The 21,475-nt window shown below is 42.2% G+C and overlaps 2 protein-coding genes across 5 annotated transcripts in view; one reads left to right on the top strand and one right to left on the bottom strand.

The window, feature by feature from the left end:
• LOC124117993 (semaphorin-5B-like) overlaps nucleotides 1-15,830 on the top strand; it is a 32,702-nt gene extending 16,872 nt beyond the window's left edge. For both annotated transcript variants that reach the window (XM_048397463.1, XM_048397464.1), the window contains 11 exons: nucleotides 1,702-1,899; nucleotides 2,966-3,157; nucleotides 4,965-5,156; nucleotides 6,212-6,403; nucleotides 7,394-7,582; nucleotides 8,934-9,137; nucleotides 9,751-9,907; nucleotides 11,045-11,199; nucleotides 12,275-12,412; nucleotides 13,491-13,645; nucleotides 14,288-15,830. In XM_048397463.1, coding sequence (XP_048253420.1) covers nucleotides 1,702-1,899; nucleotides 2,966-3,157; nucleotides 4,965-5,156; nucleotides 6,212-6,403; nucleotides 7,394-7,582; nucleotides 8,934-9,137; nucleotides 9,751-9,907; nucleotides 11,045-11,199; nucleotides 12,275-12,412; nucleotides 13,491-13,645; nucleotides 14,288-14,443 — 1,928 coding nt within the window. In that variant the 3' untranslated portion in view covers nucleotides 14,444-15,830. The remainder of the gene's footprint in view (nucleotides 1-1,701; nucleotides 1,900-2,965; nucleotides 3,158-4,964; nucleotides 5,157-6,211; nucleotides 6,404-7,393; nucleotides 7,583-8,933; nucleotides 9,138-9,750; nucleotides 9,908-11,044; nucleotides 11,200-12,274; nucleotides 12,413-13,490; nucleotides 13,646-14,287) is intronic.
• Nucleotides 15,831-18,641: 2,811 nt separating this feature from the next.
• LOC124140253 (lysine-specific demethylase 8-like) lies at nucleotides 18,642-21,460 on the bottom strand. Of its 3 annotated transcripts, none has more exons than XM_046507928.2 (2): nucleotides 21,267-21,460; nucleotides 18,642-19,890 (listed from the first exon to the last, which is right to left on the bottom strand). In XM_046507928.2, exon 2 carries the CDS (start codon nucleotides 19,887-19,889, stop codon nucleotides 18,678-18,680), a length of 1,212 nt encoding a protein of 403 aa, XP_046363884.2. In that variant the 5' UTR covers nucleotide 19,890; nucleotides 21,267-21,460; the 3' UTR covers nucleotides 18,642-18,677. The 3 variants fall into 3 exon arrangements, with proteins under 3 accessions (XP_046363884.2, XP_046363812.2, XP_046363732.2); XM_046507856.2 differs by having other exon boundaries at nucleotides 21,260-21,460; XM_046507776.2 differs by having other exon boundaries at nucleotides 21,256-21,459.
• Nucleotides 21,461-21,475: the final 15 nt, after the last annotated feature.

The raw sequence follows: 21,475 nt of genomic DNA on the forward strand, positions 1-21,475 counted from the left end.
GACCCTTTGGTAAAACAGCACGTCCAAATAAGAGATATTGTCATATTGCACCGACCCTTTGGTAAAACTGCACGTCCAAATAAGAGATATTGTCATATTGCACCGACCCTTTGGTAAAACTGCACTTCCAAATAAGAGATATTGTCATATTGCACCGATCCTTTGGTAAAACTGCACGTCGAAATAAGAGATATTGTCATATTGCACCGACCCTTTGGTAAAACTGCACGTCCAAATAAGAGATATTGTCAAATTGCACCGATCCTTTGGTAAAACTGCACGTCCAAATAAGAGATATTGTCATATTGCACCGACCCTTTGGTAAAACTGCACGTCCAAATAAGAGATATTGTCATATTGCACCGACCCTTTGGTAAAACTGCACGTCCAAATAAGAGATATTGTCATATTGCACCGATCCTTTGGTAAAACTGCACTTCCAAATAAGAGATATTGTCATATTGCACCGACCCTTTGGTAAAACTGCACGTCCAAATAAGAGATATTGTCATATTGCACCGACCCTTTGGTAAAACTGCACATCCAAATAAGAGATATTGTCATATTGCACCGACCCTTTGGTAAAACTGCACATAGTAAATCGTCACATCATCTTTGATCATGTTGTACACCTGCATGTACTATTATGATTATTATATAAATGTATTGGAATTTCACACCCGATAGTTCACTAAATCGTACCTAAGATGAACCTTTATCTACTGATCCTATGCTTGGCAAACAGGTGGACAAGTTGGAAGTACATGTATATCACCTGATCCTGTACTTAACACGTTGGATATATATCACCTGATCCTGTAGTTTACACGTTGGATATATATCACCTGACCCTGTGCTTAACACGTTGGATATATATCACCTGATCCTGTACTTAACACGTTGGATATATATCACCTGACCCTGTGCTTAACACATTGGATATAAATCACCTGCTCCTGTAGTTAACTAACACCTGTACAAGTTGAATGTGTTTTGATCACATCTATTGTCGTTTAACAGAAGTATAGACCCTGTTGTAGCGCTACACTTGGTAGTCAGGACCACCCGTCACTGTGTAGCGTAAGCAATATGCACTAGTCCTGTAGTCCTTGCCCAACCGCCAAACAGTGAAGGTATCGATTACACACTTGACATTTTTTAGGGTTTGCTATATGTTATCATTATACAGATTAGTGGACCAAAACTGTTAGTTTCTACCGCTGCAGTGTGCAGAGATTGTTTTCACACATGGTACCGGTGTGATGACAAACGTCCATTGAAATGCCTTAAAAAATATTTTCTAAACGTAAGCATATTGTCCTCTACATTAACATTAAAAATTAATGAACCATTATCGTTTAGTGCATCCATTATACAATGAGCGTTTGACACATACGGGTCGAGCTCTCCTGTCATCTCACCCGTCTTAATCCAGACGTCCTTCACAGCTCCAATATTAAAACCTGACTTTATTAACCATATAATATTCCAAAAACATTTTGCTCACTATGAAAAACAATTGTTAAACATGACCTGTCCGATGATAAGAAGCTTTTTTGTCCTTAGCCAGTTCAAAGTACAATAAATTCGTTACAGACAAAAGTGGCATTCAGACTAGATATCTATATCTACTTCAAGTCTGTCCCAAGATTTGAACTCAAATTATTTAAATGATCTCAGTATGGCTCATATTTTTTTAAGTTGAACCGGTAAATGGAGGCTGGAGTGCATGGAGCGAGACCCCACTTTCTGCATGTACAGTAACGTGCGGAGGTGGTACGGAGGTCTTGTCGCTGAGTCGGGAATGTAACAACCCCACCCCTGCTAGAGGCGGAGAAGAATGCCAAGGACAAGCAACAGGCACAAGGACCAACATTTGCAATACCCAAACCTGTATTAGTAAGTTTATATGTTTCTTTTGTTTGATGCTATGTGTACCAGTCAGGACGGCCTGTAGATAATCGAGTCTGGGTAAGACAAACCGTTCGTAGATGAGGACGTTGTTTGCTCATCACCGATCAAGACCACCCAATTCAGTTTGTCAGTGATTGTATTACCTGAGGACCTATTCTTACCCGATTCTTAAAGAGTCGGCGAGTGAGCAAGTCTGGCGTAACGCCGCTTTAAACAGTATTCCAGGTATATCAGGGCGGGTCTGCTTAATGTGGGAGGAAAGCCCGAAGTGATACAGGTCTCAGACGTTTACCACTTTGGTGCAACCCAGGAGCACGGGTATGGTGCTGACAAAACAAAGATCATAATCCGGGCGAATCGGTATTCGTGCCAACAATCAAGGGACGCAACTCTGCACAGCGAATTGCGGCGCCTCAAACGACGAGCAACTATGTGTTCTTTACACAAGTGATGGTCGTATGTATTTGTTCCCCTTAAGAGGACTCGTGAAGACCTGGGTAGAATAGGTCTTCTGCAACCTATGCTTGCCGTAAAAGGTGACTATGCTTGTCGCAAAAGGCGACTAACGGAATCGGGTGGTCAGGCTCGCTGACTTGGTGGATGCATGTCATCGTATCCCAATTGCGTGGATCGATGCTCATGATGTCAATCACTGGATTGTCTGGTCCAGACTCGATTATTTACAGACCGCCGTCATATAGCTGGCATATTGCTGAGTGCGGCGTTAAACAACAATCAATCAATCAATCCCTGTAAAAGATGTACAGAAATTTGAAATAGAAATAAGAGATCACAGAAATTTGAAATAGAAAATTTATTTGAAGTTTAACTTTCATTTTGAACCATTACCAGAGGCCATTGGTATATACACGGTCTCTGTCAAGACCATTAAAACGATAATCAAGCTACCGTGGTCTTCCAAAAGGTAGAATGAGTACACAGGATTGGTCGATATGAGTCCACATGTTTTGTCTCGGATATAGTTCTGCTGTAGGAGCAGGTAAGCCTGAATGTACATGTGACATACTGGCACTGAGTGTCTGTTTTCCAGACGATGGTAGCTGGGGAGCGTTTGGACCCGAGGTTGCCGTGACCACCTGCACTACTACATGCGGAGAGGGACAGAGGACGTACCGGAGGACACGCGCATGTGACAGCCCCGCACCTTCACCCGGGGGCCAGGCTTGTGTCGGTTCGGCGACGAGTGACGTCATCAGGACATGCAACGAACAAACGTGTCCAAGTACGTTGGAGTTGTTGGGTCGGGTTGTCGTTGTGTTGTGGGGTTAGTGTGAGGATGAAGATGCGAAAAGGGTTGCCTTGGGACTTGATCATAGGGTTCGGTTTGATATCGTTGGCTGGGGTTTGGTTGATTATTGGGTTCAAGTGATATCGTTGGGTGGACTTTGGTTGATAATGGGGTTTAAGTTTATATCGTTGGGGGAGTTTGGTTGATTATTGGGTTCAAGTTGATATCGTTGGGGGGAGTTTGGTTGATTATTGGGTTCAAGTTAATTTTGAGGGTGTGGTTTGGTTGGTAATGGGGTTTAAGTTGATATCGTTGGGTGGAGTTTGGTTTAAAATTGGGTTATAGTTGATATTGTTTGGTGGGGTTTGGTTGATTATTGGGTTAAAGCTGATGTTGAGTACAGTGGGGCGTGGTTGATGGCAGGATTAAAGTTGATATCGTTGGGTGGGTTTCGTTGATTATTAGATTAAGGTTGATTCTGCTACAGCAGAGATTTCCTATGATTACGAATCCGACTATATCAATAGCATGGTGTTTATGAATCACTATCAAATAGTGATGATATCAGGTGTTTGCGAAAAGGTGAGCGCATCCTGCCCCACCGACGGCACCCGTCACAAACACATGCAAGAGCAAGTCAAGTGTCCTCCCGCGAAAAACACAGGAACATAAAATCATGGTACAAGTGAAAATAGGGAAATGCATCGAACATCATTTTTGTCACTGATGTCTTCAGATTTGGAAATTACTTTCACAAGCCCTGAAAAGCTTTGGTCGCTTTACTAAAGCCTTAAACGTTGTACCCCTGATCAAGCAACTCTTGAGCTAGAGTCGTATGTCGCTCTTTGAAATCTTCATAGAATGAGCATGCCCGATTGTACCAAAAGCCTTGTGAAATGTCGGCACCAAAGGCAGAAGCTGCTGGAATATTGCTCGACGGGAAGGGAAAGTTGACTATTGGAAAGTTGAAGTCATCTCTCTGGCCATACAGTCTTGTGGAGAGTGTTGTATCACTAAGAATATGTATGCATAGATCTTAATATGAAACAGACGAGTTGGCTTCATTGATCTCCTGTATTTCTAGTTCAGATGGGTATATATGTGAATAGTTGTTGAAGGGTGGGGCTAGACTAACAATGAGTCTCTGAAATCTTATATTACACAATATCCTTCTTGACTCTAAAAATAATAAAAAATCCCTATTTGTGTAATAGAACTAGCTAAAGCTGGCTAGACTTGCTTTTGTATGCGTTTCTAGATTTATTTTGTTTCATAAAATAAATAAAGTCCACAGTCAGGGTGCAGGACTAGGGTGGGGCTGACGTTTTGTGTGGGGGATAAAATGGTGCTTATTTTGACTGAAGATGAACCCCACATATGCTTTCTGAAGATTATAATTGTGTGGTGGCGGGGGAAAATTATATTTAAATTTCAATTATTAGTTTTGTAGTCTTTACACAAGTGATGTATTTAGTCCCCATTAGAGAATACAGAAATTTGAAATGGAAAATATATGGAAAAGTCGTTTAAGGTTTAACTTTCATTTTCATATCAATACCAATGACCTTGTATCGGTATTCGGTCTCTGACAATATCTTTAAAACGAATTGAAGCATCTTTGCTCCGCCAAAAGGTAGAACGAGTCATTAGTTGATATGAGTCCATATCATCGAACTTATTATGTACAAACATGACTGATATTCATATGGTCACATGTTTTGTCTCTGATATAGTTCTGCTGTAGGAGCAGGTAAGCCTGAATGTACATGTGACATACTGGCACTGAGTGTCTGTTTTCCAGACGATGGTAGCTGGGGAGCGTTTGGACCCGAGGTTGCCGTGACCACCTGCACTACTACATGCGGAGAGGGACAGAGGACGTACCGGAGGACACGCGCATGTGACAGCCCCGCACCTTCACCCGGGGGCCAGGCTTGTGTCGGTTCGGCGACAAGTGACGTCATCAGGACATGCAACGAACAAACGTGTCCAAGTACGTTGGAGTTGTTGGGTCGGGTTGTCGTTGTGTTGTGGGGTTAGTGTGAGGATGAAGATGCGAGGAGGGTTGCCTTGGGACTTGATCATAGGGTTCGGTTTGATATCGTTGGCTGGGGTTTGGTTGATTATGGGATTAAAGTTGATCTCGTTGGGGGAGTTTGGTTGATAATGGGGTTTAAGTTAATATCGTTGGTGGAGTTTGGTTTCAAATCGGGTTACAGTTGATATCGTTGGGTGGGGTTTGGTTGATTATAGGGTTAAAGTTGATATCGTTGGGTGGGGTTTGATTGATTATGGTATTAAAGTTGATCTCGTTGGGGGAGTTTGGTTGATAATGGGGTTACATTTGATATCGTTGGGTGGGGTCTGGTTGATTATGGGATTAAAGTTGATCTCGTTGGGGGAGTTTGGTTGATTATTGGGTTCAAGTTGATCTCGTTGGGGGAGTTTGGTTGATTATTGGGTTCAAGTTGATATCGTTGGGTGGGCTTTGGTTGATAATGGGGTTTAAGTTGATATCGTTTGGTGGAGTTTGGTTGATAATGGGATGACAGTTGATATCGTTGGGTGGGGTTTGGTTGATTATTGGGATTAAAGTTGATATCGTTGGGTGGGCTTTGGTTGATAATGGGGTTTAAGTTGATATTGTTGGGTGGAGTTTGGTTTCAAATGGGGTGACAGTTGATATCGTTGGGTTGGGTTTGATTGATTATGAGATTTAGTCCCCATTAGAGAATACAGAAATTTGAAATGGAAAATATATGGAAAAGTCATTTAAGGTTTAACTTTCATTTTCATAACAATACCAATGACCATGTATCGGTATTTCGTCTCTGACAATACCTTTAAAACGAATTGAAGCATCTTTGCTCCGCCAAAAGGTAGAACGAGTACATTAGTTGATATGAGTCCATATCATCTAACTTATTATATACAAACATGACTGATATTCATATGGTCACATGTTTTGTCTTCGATATAGTTCTGCTGTAGGATCAGGTAAGCCTGAATGTACATGTGACATGCTGGCACTGAGGGTCTGTTTTCCAGACGATGGTAGCTGGGGAGCGTTTGGACCCGAGGTTGCCGTGACAACCTGCACTGCTACATGCGGAGAGGGACAGAGGACGTACCGGAGAACACGCGCATGTGACAGCCCCGCACCTTCACCCGGGGGTCAGGCTTGTGTCGGTTCGGCGACGAGTGACGTCATCAGGACATGCAACGAACAGTTATGTCCAAGTACGTGGGGGTTGACAGCGACGCTATTGGTGTGGCTGTCGTTGTGTTGTGGGGTTGGGGTAAGATTGCAGATACGAGAAGAATTGTCGTGGGACTTTACAATGTGTTTCGGGTTTATTGTTTGGTTGATTATGAGGTAAAAGATGATATTGTTGAGTGGGGCTTGATTAATTATTGGATTTAAGTTGATATTGTTGGGTGGGCCTGAGTTGATTATTGTGTAAGGTCGTTCGAGGTTGGGGTGAAATAGTGAGTGAGTGAGTGAGGTTTTACGCCGCTTTTAGCAATATTCCAGCAATATCACGGCGGGGGACACCAGAAATGGGCTTCACACATTGTACCCATGTCGGGAATCGAACCCGGGTCTTCGGCGTGACGAGCGAACGCTTTAACCACTAGGCTACCCGACCGCCCTGGTGAAATAGTGCTTGGTTAAATAGTATTGATGTTCTCGGGAGGGGGTGATGTTTGGAGGATAGGGGCTAATGTTTTTGACGGGGGTAAGACTTGATCTTGTGTGAGGGGTCGGTGCTACGGGGGGATTGCGATAAAATGTTGTTTGGGTTTATATTGTACGATGGGGTTCGTGGTGTATGTTGGCCCAAATGTTAGGTTAGGGTCGATGTTGAGTGGTTGGGGTTGTTGGTTAGGGCTGATGTTGTTTGGGGAGTTGATCTGAGGTTAAGGTCGATGTTAGTGGTTGGGGTTGTTGTTTGGGGCTAATGTTGGGTGAGGGTTGATCTGAGGTTAAGGTCGAAGTTGAGAGCTTGGGGTTGTTGGTTTGGGCTGATGTTAGGTTGGAGTTGGTGTGGGTGGGATTAGGGTCGATGTTGTGGGCCTGGTGTTATTGGCCGGGGCTTGGTTAATATGATGTTAGTTATTCGGAGGGTGTGTTATTGGGGCTGAGAGTGTTGTATCAAAACATCATTACACTGCAACACAATCATAACAAAACTTATTTCCGATGTTTTATTTTCACTGTTCTGCCAGTTGATGGGATGTGGGGCGCTTGGACTGCGGTATCGACCACCGCGTGCACGGTGTCGTGTGGGGGCGGTACCCAAACCAGGACAGACCGTCGTTTGTGTGACAGTCCCGCCCAGGCCAATGGAGGCCTTCCCTGTAGTGGAAACAATGAACGGAACGTACCCTTGAATTGTAACACTGATGACTGTACAGGTTAGCATCAATTATCCTCAGTTACGTTTTTCTTTTCCTCGGTTATTTTAGGTCCTTAGAGTCCTTGTTCGAAATAGCATGATTTATGTGTGGTAGGTATTGTCGATCGGTTGAATAAAAAAATACTGAAAGGAAAGAAGGAAAAAAGTTAAGGGACATTTCCGGTTGACGGTTGAATATTGAAATAAGGGGATTTGCACTGTCAACTAGTCTGATCTGTTTTATCTATATCTAGTCATTTCAACACTTGCAAGTGATGGACATAAGCCTCTGGAAGTACAGAAGTTTGAATAATATGAAAATCAAAAACATTTTGTTCTTCTCATCCTGATAACGAAGGGATTATTGAAAATAGCTTCCTTCAGTAGTCGTAAATTCAAAATGTCCACACCAGAGAATAACTAGTCTCTGTTATCTGGCGAAACACATTCCATTGTGCGTAATAAAGTAGCGATTAAAATTATATGAATGCATCACTGGATGACACCGGGTGTTCGCGAAAGTATATAATTGGTTGGTTTGTTGTTTAACGCCGCACTCAGCAATATTCCAGCTATATGACGGCGGTCTGTAAATAATCGAGTCTGGACCAGACAATCCAGTGATTGATATCATGAGCATCGATCCACGCAATTGGGATCGATGACATGCATCAACTAAGTCAGCGAGCCTGACCACCCGATCCCGTTAGTCGCCTTTTACGATAAGCATAGTCACCTTTTACGGCAAGCATGGGTTGCTGAAGACCTTTTCTACCCTGGAATCTTCACGGTTTGAAAGTATTTAAGCAATGTTCCCGAATACACGGCTGTACTGCTGTGCTGCACCAGACAATAAATACTTACTTTTTTATGCAAGTTGTATGAATGGCGGGTACAACGGTAAGGCAGGCATGCTTACCCGTTTCGCGAACACCTGGTGTCATCACTGATTTTCAGTGGTCCATTCATATTATTTCCACAGCTATTTACTCTTTACGCCAAGTGGAATCTGTTTCGGCAGAAAATCGAGCATTGACAATTTATATTTACTGTTTGTTTCAGTGAGTGATTACGGTTGTACGCAGCTTTTAGCAATATTCCAGCAATATCACAGCGGGGAACTCCAGAAATGTGCTTCATACATATTGTTTGTTTGAAAATCGGTTGAGCATAGCTTGAGTCCCATTTTTAAGCAATCAATGAGACAAGGATGGTGCAGAATCCTGACCTCTTCATGTGTATTCAAATAATACCAAATTATAACTTTTCTGGTTTGTGTCATTGGACTACATATGTCATGTTAACATGAAGGTGGTTCGAACAAGTCTACGGTGAAAAGAGGGTTTCTACATGCCATCTCACATCTTCAGTTATTCAGGATGGTGGGTGGTCTCCGTGGTTCGATGTCCCTGAAATCGAGTGCACCACGCCTTGTGGGGGAGGACGACAAAACGTCACCAGGACGCGCACGTGTACGAACCCTGTGCCAATCAATGGACAGCCATGCACTGGGTCTGCAATAGGAAATACGTTTGAAAAGGCTTGCAACGCTGAGGATGCACAAATCTGCCCACGTAAGTGGTGAATTGATAGGAGAGCAAATGAGGCCATAAAATACCTTTAAACTCAGTTGCAATAACTCTAGTTTTCTTCAACGCCAGCCAGTAAACAATCATGACAAGATAAACCAGTGGTTGATAGAATGAACATCAAAGTAAAAAAATATGTAAAAAGTAGTAGCAAATTCTGTGAGAGAGGTTGCAGTAATAGTAGTAGTAGAAGTAGTAGTAGTAGTAGTAGTAGTAGTAGTAGTAGTAGTCGTAGTAAACATGTTAGTGAGTGAGTGAGTGAGTGAAAATTTAACGTCAAATCGGGAAAATATCAGCCATATCGTGACGAGTAGTAGTAGTAGTAGTAGTAGTAGTAGTAGTAGTAGTAGTAGTAGTAGTAGTAGTAGTGGTAGTAGTAGTAGTAAACATGTTAGTGAGTGAGTGAGTGAGTGAGTGAGTGAGTGAGTAACGTCAAATCGGAAAAATATCAGCCATATCGTGACGAGTAGTAGTAGTAGTAGTAGTAGTAGTAGTAGTGGTGGTGGTTGTAGTAGTAGTAGTAAACATGTTAATTTCACCATGTAAACACTCAGCATCTGTCTACAATGGAAGGTTGTGCTTGGTGCTACTGTTTCAGAGGCTGCATGTTTGACAAGTCGCATAGTTGGCGGAAACAACGTGGACCCTGCTTGCAAGTACCCCTTCGTAGTCGGCGTGCGTCGGTTCGGCGCCTACTCCTGCGGGGGGAGTCTGATTGGACTCAACAAGGTCCTCACTGCGGCTCACTGTGTGGTGTAAGTTTGTTTGTTGTTTAAAGGGCAAGTTCACACGGAAATGAACCTATTTTTCTTGTATTTTTTCCACATTAAAAGTGTTAACCTAGAAGTGTCAAAGACAAAAATATAAAAATATCACAATTAATTAACATATTTTTCGCATTAAATCGATTTATATTTTTCACATTAACCAAGTGTTCTATTTCCACAACAAAAACACCATGGCTTATGCCCCTTGCAATATGACGTCATTGGTGCCAATTGATAAACATTATGACGTCATCATGATTTGTTTAGAGCCGCTTCACGTGGTGTAGGTACAGGTGTGTGATTCTAGCGTCTCAGATGCCAGCCAGCATAGTGTTATGCTGAGTCACCACTGCGCCGGAATGTGTCGTAGGCCATGTTGTTTTACCGCAAACTGGTACTTGATATCTTTTGCGTTGAGAATAGACAGGGACCCAGTTGAATTGGCACCAATTACGTCATAATCTAAGGGGGATAACTCAGGCCTGTTTAGCTCGAAAAACGAAGGCCTCATAACGGCATATCATTTTCACACTATTGTGAGCTTCCTACTTTCACTGTGAAAAAAATGAGTGTATATTTTCAAATACAGATACTAATTAATTCTAAAATTGCGTTTTGTTTAGAAAAAGATAAAAAGTGATTTTTGTGTGTACACTTCCCCTTTAACGCAGCAATATTCCAGCTAAATGAATAGCGATCTGTAAAAAACCGAGCGGCATAAAACCCAACTCTGTCACTCTTAATCCAGTTATTAAAAAGTCCAGGTTCAACAAAATTGACGGAATACGTTTATTGCTGGATTTTGGTGCCTTGAAACAAAAAATAGTTTACCAAAATCGGACATGGGAAACCATCCGAAAATAGGTCAAATCCAAGATGGCCGCCAACAAAAGTAACAATAGTCATAAACATGGAACCAATAATAATAGAAACATTTATGATGAGTCTATCTATATTAGCTTGACAGGATAAATGCAAAGGAATGTATATTTCACAATTTGAAAAGGAAAACCCACATACATATTAGAAATAATTGCCTCAGAATGACGAAAAGGTACACAAAATTGTTAATATCAGTAATTCGTGCAGAAGATGAACCCATTTATCATAATATTTGTTTTTCAGAGGCCTTCAAGCTTCTTCTCTGTCAGTAGAGGTCGGAAAGCATTGTTCCAGTACCAGCGGCAGCGCCAGTTACAACTCTCGCAACCCCAACATGGAAGTCATGGAAGTAGAAGAGTTCGTCATTCATCCCAACTTCAACTCTGGAAACGGACTGTGTCAGTGCCTTTGTTTTTACGTCATCTGGGGTATACTATGTTCGTGTTTCTGCAGACCTCTTCCACGCAGAAACATTAGGGTCACTGACACAATACGATCGTTGAGAGTCGACTTTCGTAAGTCCCATATACTTTCGATATTCGGAGAACGGGCCTCGGGAAACATTTTCACAATCAAAACATCGCAAGGTTAAAACTTTCGTAACTGTTATACTTTAGCATACACTTACGATGTTCGTAACGCCATGATCGCTTTGTGGTCCACTTTCCCGAAAAAAAGACATCATAAGGTTACGAACGTCGTAACTCCCATCCTTTGCCCTAAACCCATTATAGCCGTATGATTTGCTTTGGGAACAGCAAGAGTGACAGGGCGCTAAAAATAGCCGTCCAATCAAATGACACTCACCTGCGATATAACTGCTGTGCTAAGATAGTGATTGGAGCTAGATGGAGATGGGGTTAACACGAGGTCCCGGTGATGACTGGGTCCTAGGTATATAATAATAATAGAATTGAGATACGATACACATGATAATCTAAGATGTTGATTACCTCGCTGCATCCATATTTTGTTGAATTGATTCGGAACCTCCTATACGAGGAACCTGTAGTGTTCCCAGTACTCCGTTATTTGTAATAAGGGTAGACTAGGATAGCGTTTGGGGGTAACAGTTTAAGATCTGGGGCCGTATTCATAAAACTGCTTACTCTTAACTCGCTAAGAAAATTCTTAGGAGTGTAGTTATTAGAGCTCTAAGAGTAACGTTTGTTATTTCTCAGATTTCTTCTAAAGCACTTGAACAATGTTCTTGAATATGTCCGCAAAACATACCATGACAACATGGTATCAAGCACTGGGCCCACTTGCACAAGGCGACCGTAGCGCTACGACGATCTAACACGCATACTTTAACACAGACTTACTATAGTCGTAGCGCTAAGCGCCCTGGTCCATACACGCCGCCAAGCATATACATGTAGCTTTAAACTTCCTGAAGTTTAAAAAAATACCATTATTCATCCACAAGGATACTGTTGATATCAATGGAGAGATGTATCTTATATGTTGTAGTATTCGATGCTGCTGTCTTGAAGCTAAAGAAAGATGCGATCACCACAAAGTGTCGTCAAGTTGTTCAAATGGCGCCTTCGTCTCAGGTGACCCAGACTGGGAGGACGTGTACTGTGATTGGATGGGGAACAACTTCCTGTAAGTGTGCATGACGGGAACTGACATAGGCCTTGTATCACATAGCGTCAAATGGTGACCACAACTGTGCAGCCCCAGTGCTATAATACGACTAACGAGAGAGGGCGTCAATGCCCCAATTTGAGGTGTTCATATTTGTCATAAATGATGAAGGTCATGGTCACGGTATAGTTATGTACCAATCGGGTCAACTCGGCTTATTCCGTTGCCTTTCTAATGCCTCGAGAAGCTGTGGTGTATTAATATTGAACTGTAGTCCGCGTCATAACGCCAGCTCAGGTTCCTAAAAGTTCGTACAACAGGACGTCCGAGTTAATAGAAATTAGGCATATAACTTGACATTGAGCAACATTATAAATAAGGGTTCCGACTACCGCCAAAATGTGATAGTCACGTGAACTAGTGGAACTAGCGAATCCAGTTTTTTACTAATTCTGGTGGAGATTACTTATTGGAATGAGAGAATTAGTTGGATAGGAATATAGTTTTGTCACGGCATATCGATGACAAAGCTCGAAGACGCTTACGGCTTTAGTGAAAGCCCTGATCATGGTATGGGCGGGTATCCACGACCAGTCTAAGGGACGCAACCTTTGTGGAGCCTTAAACCACTGGATCTCCTGGGGCTATTGTGGTTACAAACTTCTTTGATACACACTTGCTTGATAACGGAGTCAGAACCTACACCGAAACGTCGCTCTTAATTGTAATAAAGAAGTTGTTCATCCATAAATTCTTATCCTTACTTGTTACAAACATGTATCAATGTATGGTTAATTATTTTATATTATGTTTCACATTACATTATCTCTTTTAATACGTTTACTTATCACCTTTAGCAATAATTACTAAATAATAGGGGCGGTCGGGTAGCCTAGTGGTTAAAGCGTTCGCTCGTCACGCCAAAGACCCGGGTTCGATTCCCAACATGGGTACAATGTGTGAAGCCCATTTCTGGTGTCCCCCGCCGTGATATTGCTGGAATATTGCTTAAAGCGGCGTAAAACCATACTCACTCACTCACTACTAAATAATACGTCACAATGTAGATGATACACGAAGGAGTGTTTTATTTCAGACAATGGCCCTGCTGCCAGTATTCTACAGGAAGTAGACCTAGAGCTGTACGACTCTGAAGACTGTCGTGACACCTTCCCCTCCACCGCCTCCGGAGTCGACAACAACGTCATTTGTGCTGCTAATGGTGTTAGTGGCGGCGAGGACGCGTGCCAGGTGACTACCTGCTTCAGTATGCTGTCTTGAGTGGATATCCATTTTAAACTACAGCATTGTATCTCAGTGGGCTATCACTATAAATTTGAACACTCACTCACTCACTCACTCACTCACTCACTCACTCACTCACTCACTCTCACTCTCACTCACTCACTCACTCACAGGTCCATGCACCAGGGACGGATCCAGCATCTTTAAAAGGGAATTGTGCAAAATATCAAAATCCTCTCTCGGTCACTTTGACAGCCTACAACATTTTACATTTTGTTTTCAAAAGAGGTCCGGACCCCTGAAGATCCGGGGTAGAATGGGTCTTCTGCAACCCCGTAAAAGGCGACAATGCTTGTCGTAAGAGGCGACTAACGGAATCGGTGGTCAGGCTCGCTGACTTTGTTGATGCATGTAATAGTATCCCAACTGCTTGGATCGATGTTCATGATGTCAATCACTGGATTGTCTGGTCCAGACTCGATTATTTACAGACCGCCGTCATATAGCTGGAATATTCAAAGTGCGGATTAAACCAACCAAACAAACAAACAAACAAACAAACAAAACAAGAATACAGGGAAGCATTAGGCACTTGGGTTCGTGTACATAGCGCCTCGTCTCATTTAGTGGATCCTACCATTGTTTCAGGGTGACTCGGGCGGCCCGCTAGTCTGTCTGGATGACAACGTGTGGGTACAGTACGGAATCGTCTCCAGTGGGTTTGAATGCGCCAGGGCCAACCAGGCGGGGCTGTACACCGAAGTTGCTGCTTTTAGGACCTGGATCGACAGCCAATTTGTGTAGAGGGCTTCTTTCGGAACACACTAGTCATACCATTTCACATGAAAAGAGACGATGTGTTCCGAGTGACAAGGAAATGATTCGTTATTCCTGCCCAGCAACTGGATAGATGGTATATGAAAAAGGATATGTGGCAGTGATATTGGAAACACTAGACATTTGGTGTAAACCTTGTGGGCCGTAAGAACATTAATAAACAAGTTAGTTGATTTGTTGATATGGATTTGAAGATGTAACTGTGGACACCAAACTGTGTAAATCCTTCTTCGCAATGTATCGTAAGAGGTATATGAAACTTCGAGTCATGAATGAAAACACTTTTTATCCCAACATCAACCTCGTTAAAATCAGATCATTTTCTCCGATACGATACCTCTCTCTCAACGTGAAGTTTGCACAACCCCATATAGGTTTCGCCATGTAAACTTTCTTATCAGCTAATCAGCATCGATGAATACTCGTTTGGAGTGAGCGAAGCATTCAGACCATCATTTACGTATCTCGGGCATCAACTTAATCGACCAGTTCTGTAATATAATAAAGGATGCGTCATAACGTTGCGTGAATATTTTAATTTTTGTAACTGTCGTTTCTGAGCGCCATGCCATCTGGAGGACCTTCAAGCAGTATTTGGTTTTCGCTGAGAGGTTTCTTCTGTTAAAACTGGACCCCGTCATCCTTCTGTTAGTGAGTGAGTGAGTTGGGTTTAACGCCGCTTTTTCCAGTCATATCACGGCGTGTCCTTCTGTTAGATTAGGCGGTCAAAGGTCACTCACGGTTCACCTGACGTGGCCTCCTGTGGAGGCGTTGTCACACAGATGTTCAGGCAGAGTGGTGTAGTATCGGAGAAATAGTTCTGAATTTAATGAGATTGTCTCAACATAAAACTGGTTATCGCCAAATGTCTGTGTTCTAGAACCAAGTCTTTCACCATTAATTAGTAGCTTCGTCGTCGGGAGAATATATTTTGTACAAATGTTTATTTTTTTTCTGTAACATAATAACCATAGAGAGCTCACATTACGTCGAGGTGCGATGGTGCCGAGACAGACATCCGGTTTCCATTCAGTGATGAATATTCATGTAAAACCATTAATGTGCTGAACTGTCACGGGCGCCGCTTTTGGGACATTGACATCTGACAGTGTCAGCATCATTTTGGGGTAAAGAATTCACAAGAGGATCGATACCTGAATGATTGTAATTGATTTTGTGGAGAATGTCAATTCAAGTCGATATATGTACAGTATATTTCTAACGTTAAACGCATTATACATGTGAATTTTAATAATAAATGTGTTACGTAATTGTTTATTTATTGTGATTCGAAAATTCTCTCACCTGACGAGTTACTGTCTTCAACTTTAATAAATGTGGTAGTCTGCATACATATACTCTCCTGTTGATTTTCGTAAAGATGAGAGAATTGAAAATAGGTCGTCGACTTCAGTTTCAAAACAGATGAACCATATCTAGCACAGTGTCTACGATTGACATCACATACAGGGCCTACAACTATGCGAAAACATGCAACTATTCGTCGTATCAGGGCGGTGGTGTAGCCCAGTGGTTAAAGCGTTCGCTCGTCACGCCTAAGGGTCAGGTTCTATTCCCCACATAAGTACAATGAGTGAAGAAACCCACTTCTGGCGTCCCCCGCCGTGATTATTGCTAAAAGCGGCGTAAAATCATTGCTTTATTTGTTTTGGTTTGAGAAATGTACATGGGGACGAGTTATAGTTGGAAAGATGTTAAGAAACTTTTAAAAGAATCTTTATCTTTGCCTCACATATGTAAAATGATATACGTTCGTACGAAATACATAAAATTAATGAAAATATGTTCTAAAACATTCGTAACTGTAAACTTTAACACGAAACACGTTCGTATTATTCGGGCACAATCATAAGAGAGACACACGATGTCCTAGACGGGTTTGCCTGCTCCAGAGCGCATGCACAACATCGCCTGCAGCCTCTAGGAAGCGAAATGCGGGGTACCGGTCTCGCTCTATCTGACCTATTTCTCCATGACCTATTTCCGTGTATCGGTTCTGTCTGTCGAGAGGGACGGGGACAGACCTACAGCAAGTCGCTGACCCAGTTTCCGTGTAGCGCGGTATTAGCGCTTTTGGACAGTAGTAATAAATGACGTGTCAAGCCACATGAGTAAACATATTAGCATTGAGGAGGTACATGTAACTCTCATAGAAGATTGTGGTTCATGGTTAAAGTTGTCGGTTTCAGTTGTAACAATAGCTGCATGTCTCCACTGATCGCGTTCATTATTAAATAATATTACAACAATGTAGTTATTACTTTGAAAATATTAATTATGAAAAAATATTAGTAACGTTACCTCTGTAGATATATCAATGTCAACAGTATCATGTATGCCACTATGAATGTGTCAACTTAATACTCCTTGTTCTTGAAAACAATAACACGTTTCAGGAAGTCATTGTTGTGAAAACATATTACTTGTGTTGTTTTCATAATATGTTTGTTTTCTACTTATATATTACATAAATATTTCAACTGAAATGTGCCCTATTCTCATTTCTGAAGCTACCACTGATCCTCTGACTCTATGTATGTATGTATGGATCGAGGGGCGTGCGTGAAAAAACCTAACGATTTTACAAACGCTTCAAACACCTAATGTGTCCTATCACACTGCAACAGTACTTGTAGCAAAGTTAATGAGAGAATGTTTCTTTGACGCGGCATTTAGCAATATCCAATCTATATGTAAATAATCGAATCTGGAGGAGGCAAACCAGTGACTAAAACCTTGCGAGAGCAATCCTGCCACTGGTAAGGTTGGGGAACGATGACACCTGATCAAGACTTCACACTAACCACAAAATAGGTCGGCAGGTCCATTAATACGTACATTTACTCCCTACAATCTTGAATATCGAGTACAACCTTCAAGAACATACACAATATGAATAAATTTCCGCAAATTAAGAACCGAAAAGTAAAGCTACGGTTGAGTAAAGCTACCATTAAATCTGGCGATGGAAAACAAGATAATCGCTGGTCCGTCTTATAAGTTGCCGAGTAATGTTCCCCAACATCGTCATATCGTCAGTCTCACTGGTGATAATGCTGGAGTCCACTGCCACGGGTAGGGGAGGTGAAATGGGGTTTAACGTGGGGTTTAACTGGTTTAAATAGGGTTTAACTGGTACGCGCGCGCGCGCGCGTGCTTGTGTGTGTCCTATTAATACCACTTGAAAACAGTAGTGCTACGCCCCAGTGGATACCCCACTATAGGCTTGTTTTAGCCCCTTAATGCCGAGCACCAGGCAGAGTTTCAACAAGTACCATCTTCTAACGTCTTTTGGTATGGTGTGGCCCGACCACCGAAAATCTGTCACTTAACATGGTCAGCAAAACATAATACAGTAATAAGGCCAATCGCATTGCAGAGTTGCCTCCCTTAGGAATAAATTAATCCTGTGGTCGTGGATTCGAATCCCGGTTCGTTCTGATCATGTTGGCTTTCATTCCACATCAAGCTGACATACAGATGTATAAATGAAATACTCCTACGTGTTCAGAAGTCCAAAGAGTATACACACACCTGAAATGAGTTAATGTTTGTGAATATTTCAGTTATTTTTGGCCATGCTCCCAGTGGCTCAAAGTATATGTTGATCAACCAGGGATTAATCTGGGATTCCAAACCGAGTGCCCTTGTCAGGCAATGCTGATCAACCCGGGATTAATCTGGGATTCCAAACCGAGTGCCCTTGTCCTCTAAGAAGCTATAACATTAGTTATGAACTCAATATTCCAGCTTTATGACAGCGGTCTGTAAATAATCGAGTCTGGACCAGACAATCCAGTGATTGACATCATGAGCATCGATCCACGCAATTGTGACACGATGACATGCATTAACCAAGTCAGTGAGCCTGACCACCCCATCAAGTTTGTCGCCTCTTACAACAAGCAGTCACATAAGCATGGGTTGCTGAAGATCTATTTGTTGCAGACTTGGGGCTGACTGTCTCGTTAAGTCAATGCTCTTTCATTGAATGTCATTGTGTCCCAATTGAGCAGACTGAGGGTCATGATGTCAACCACTGGATTGTCTGGTTCAGAATTGATTATTTACATACCCGTTCATATAGCAAGAAAATATTCCTGAATGCACACAACACAAAAACAAAAAAATTTAAAAGTTTGGATGAAAATATAATAATAAGTTTATTGTTAGCAAATGATCATTCCCACCAAAAACTAACTGAAAAGCTGACAGACAGGGATTTGACAAAATGCCAGTGTCGTGGTGGAATGTACAACATTTCCCCCGGCCCCAACACACACTCCACATACGGAGCCTTGGCAAACAATGGAAACTTAGCATGATCCGGCTCCTCCAGGTCCACCTGTGACGTATTCACCAGGAGTCTGTTCGGGTGGGGGTACAGGTGGTCTGTGACTCTGTCCGAGTAGAGCCTCACATACTTCCACCCCACAACTTGAGCCAGAAGGTTATGCTTGGGGTCATAGTGCAAAGGTGACACAGTACCTGCAGGCCCAAACCATGCATTCTGATCAACATCGTCCTCCTCCCCTAAACAGCAGTAGGTTGGAATACTGATGTCCTTTTGCAGCTCAGGAATCTGATCAAAGAGTTGATGCTGAGCTAGATAGCCCTTGGTCACCTGTGCGGGGTTCTCAATGTAGCGCTCAATAAATTCTGTTATTGTCATTAAACTCTGTGACCAAGACTCTTCTGTGTACTTAGATCCTAGCTCAATAGGTACAGTTCTGTAGCCAGCCTTTTGTTTGATGTAGTCCAGATCCCACTTCCTGGAACTCAAGGCCGGCCAGAAATCAATGGCATCAGTTACAATAACAGCTTGATGTTTGTCCATGTAGCTTTCTTTAAACTTCTGTAAGGATGGACAGGAGCATCGAGATACAGATTTATCTCCATCGATCCTCACATCTGCAACTTTCAGTCTCTTAGCTTCACTCACCTCATCTCCACACTGTCGTTTCCTGGGAGGGTTGAAGATGGTTTGAATTAATGAAGACATCCGTGCCAGGATGTTGTCCAAGATGGGGGCTCCCATCAACAGACCCATGTCACATGACCTCATGATATCAGCCAATGAAACCTCTCCTTTTTGTTGATTCAGCAGCAAACACTGACAGTACACCTTCATCACTGAGATGACTGTATAGGTGTATCTCCAGCTGATGTCCACGTCCTTCCAGTACCCTGTGTTCAGCTTCTCCCAAGCCATGTCCAACAACACCTCACAGGAGTGCTTGACACTTCCACCATCTTGTCCATACAAACAATCACATGTCTTCTTCAGGGAGTCATGATAGTCTTTCCCCAGAATGTCAGGACTGGTTATTGTAACCAGCAGCTCATCTGGTGTCTTGGGAAGCTCTGATCTTAGAGCTGCGAGGTCAGGCATCCTGGCAAAATATTTGTGGAAATTAATCAGTGGATAAATGTCTGAACTTTCCTGGTGTACAGTATACTTATGGTATAAGAGAAAGCCCTACTATAAAAGGGAACCTGTGAAGATCAGGGAACGGGGTAGAATATGTCTTCAGCAACCCATACTTGCAGTAAAAAGCAACTATGCTTGTAGTAAGAGGCGACTAACAGGATCGGGTGGTCAGGCTCGCTGACTTAACAACTGGAATTAGAAAGAATCATTAAAGATTCCAAGATCAGACTTGTACATTTTGGGGGACTATATGACTCCCAAAACTGTGTTTTGATATAGATATATGTCTTAATACTCAAATTTCATAACCACAAATGACACTAAGTCATGTGACAGTCACGACATGATGCTACATCTCTTGCGGTCTTGACATGACCTTACATCTCGTGCAGTAAATATATGATCCATACCACATGATGGTCAAAACAAGATCTTACATCGTGGATGGTCAAGCCATGATGCTACATCAGTACGGGATTCGTAGTACCTTTGCATGCAACCACAGGATTGAATTTGTAGCTGTACACACGGTCACATATGGTGTACAGTATACTTATGGTATAAGAGAAAGCCCTACTATAAAAGGGAACCCGTGAAGATCAGGGAACGGGGTAGAATATGTCTTCAGCAACCCATACTTGCAGTAAAAAGCAACTATTCTTGTTGTATGAGGTGACTAACAGGATCGGGTGGTCAGACTCGCTGACTTAATAATTGGTTGATGCATGTCATCGTATCCTAATTGCGTGGATCGATGCTCATAATGTCAATTACTGTATTGTGTGGTCCAGCCTTGACTATTTACAGACCACCGTCATGTAGCTGCATATTGCTGAGTGCGGGGTTAAATATTATGGTGCTGTTCTATAACTGAAACTACTGATATTTTATATATGCATTTTACCTGATGATTAGTATTACTTGCTAAACTATAATTATATGAAATGATGTATAAATATTACACCATGATAACTCATAAAAGCACTTGATGTGGATCTAATTATTATAGGAAAACTTAGTATATAATAATAAATGTTATATCATGATATAAAAAATAAACAAACAATAATACGGAAATACTTCCGCCCGTACCCCCCCCCCCCCCCCCCTTTCCTTTCAAAAGTTGTATGCGTCGATAGTGTCACTCAATCCTTTTAATTATGTATCCCCGTGTTGTGGGGTTTTGGACGCTTCAGAAACATTCATAGTTGTCTCTCTAATCAGATGAACAACAGTAAAACATCTCATTTTCTTATAAAAGTGGAGAGAGAGAGAGCGAGAGAGAGAGAGAGAGAGAGAGAGAGAGGCGGGCGGAAGTCGATCTTACCCACAACTAACCCTCGGGATCGAAGGTGCACGCGAGATCTGTGAAGCAGCAGCCCGAAGCAGTTAACGCTACTAATCAGTAAGCTGCGTTACTTGCAGGTGAATTGTTCTCGACGGAACAGACTTCCCGTTGTAAACATGTCGGTGGTGACCTCGGTCGTGTACACGTGCTTACCCTATTTCCTGTCAGGCGCATAAGAAATACGTTCTATTTTTAGATA

This window comes from Haliotis rufescens, unplaced genomic scaffold (genome assembly GCF_023055435.1).
Source record: "Haliotis rufescens isolate VD_foot unplaced genomic scaffold, xgHalRufe1.0.p SCAF_17, whole genome shotgun sequence".
NCBI classification, from domain to species: Eukaryota; Metazoa; Mollusca; class Gastropoda; order Lepetellida; family Haliotidae; genus Haliotis; species Haliotis rufescens.

Coding starts and splice junctions, on each gene's coding strand:
- LOC124140253 (XM_046507928.2), bottom strand. CDS start 19,889: ATGCCTGACCTCGCAGCTCTAAGATCAGAGCTTCCCAAGACACCAGAT.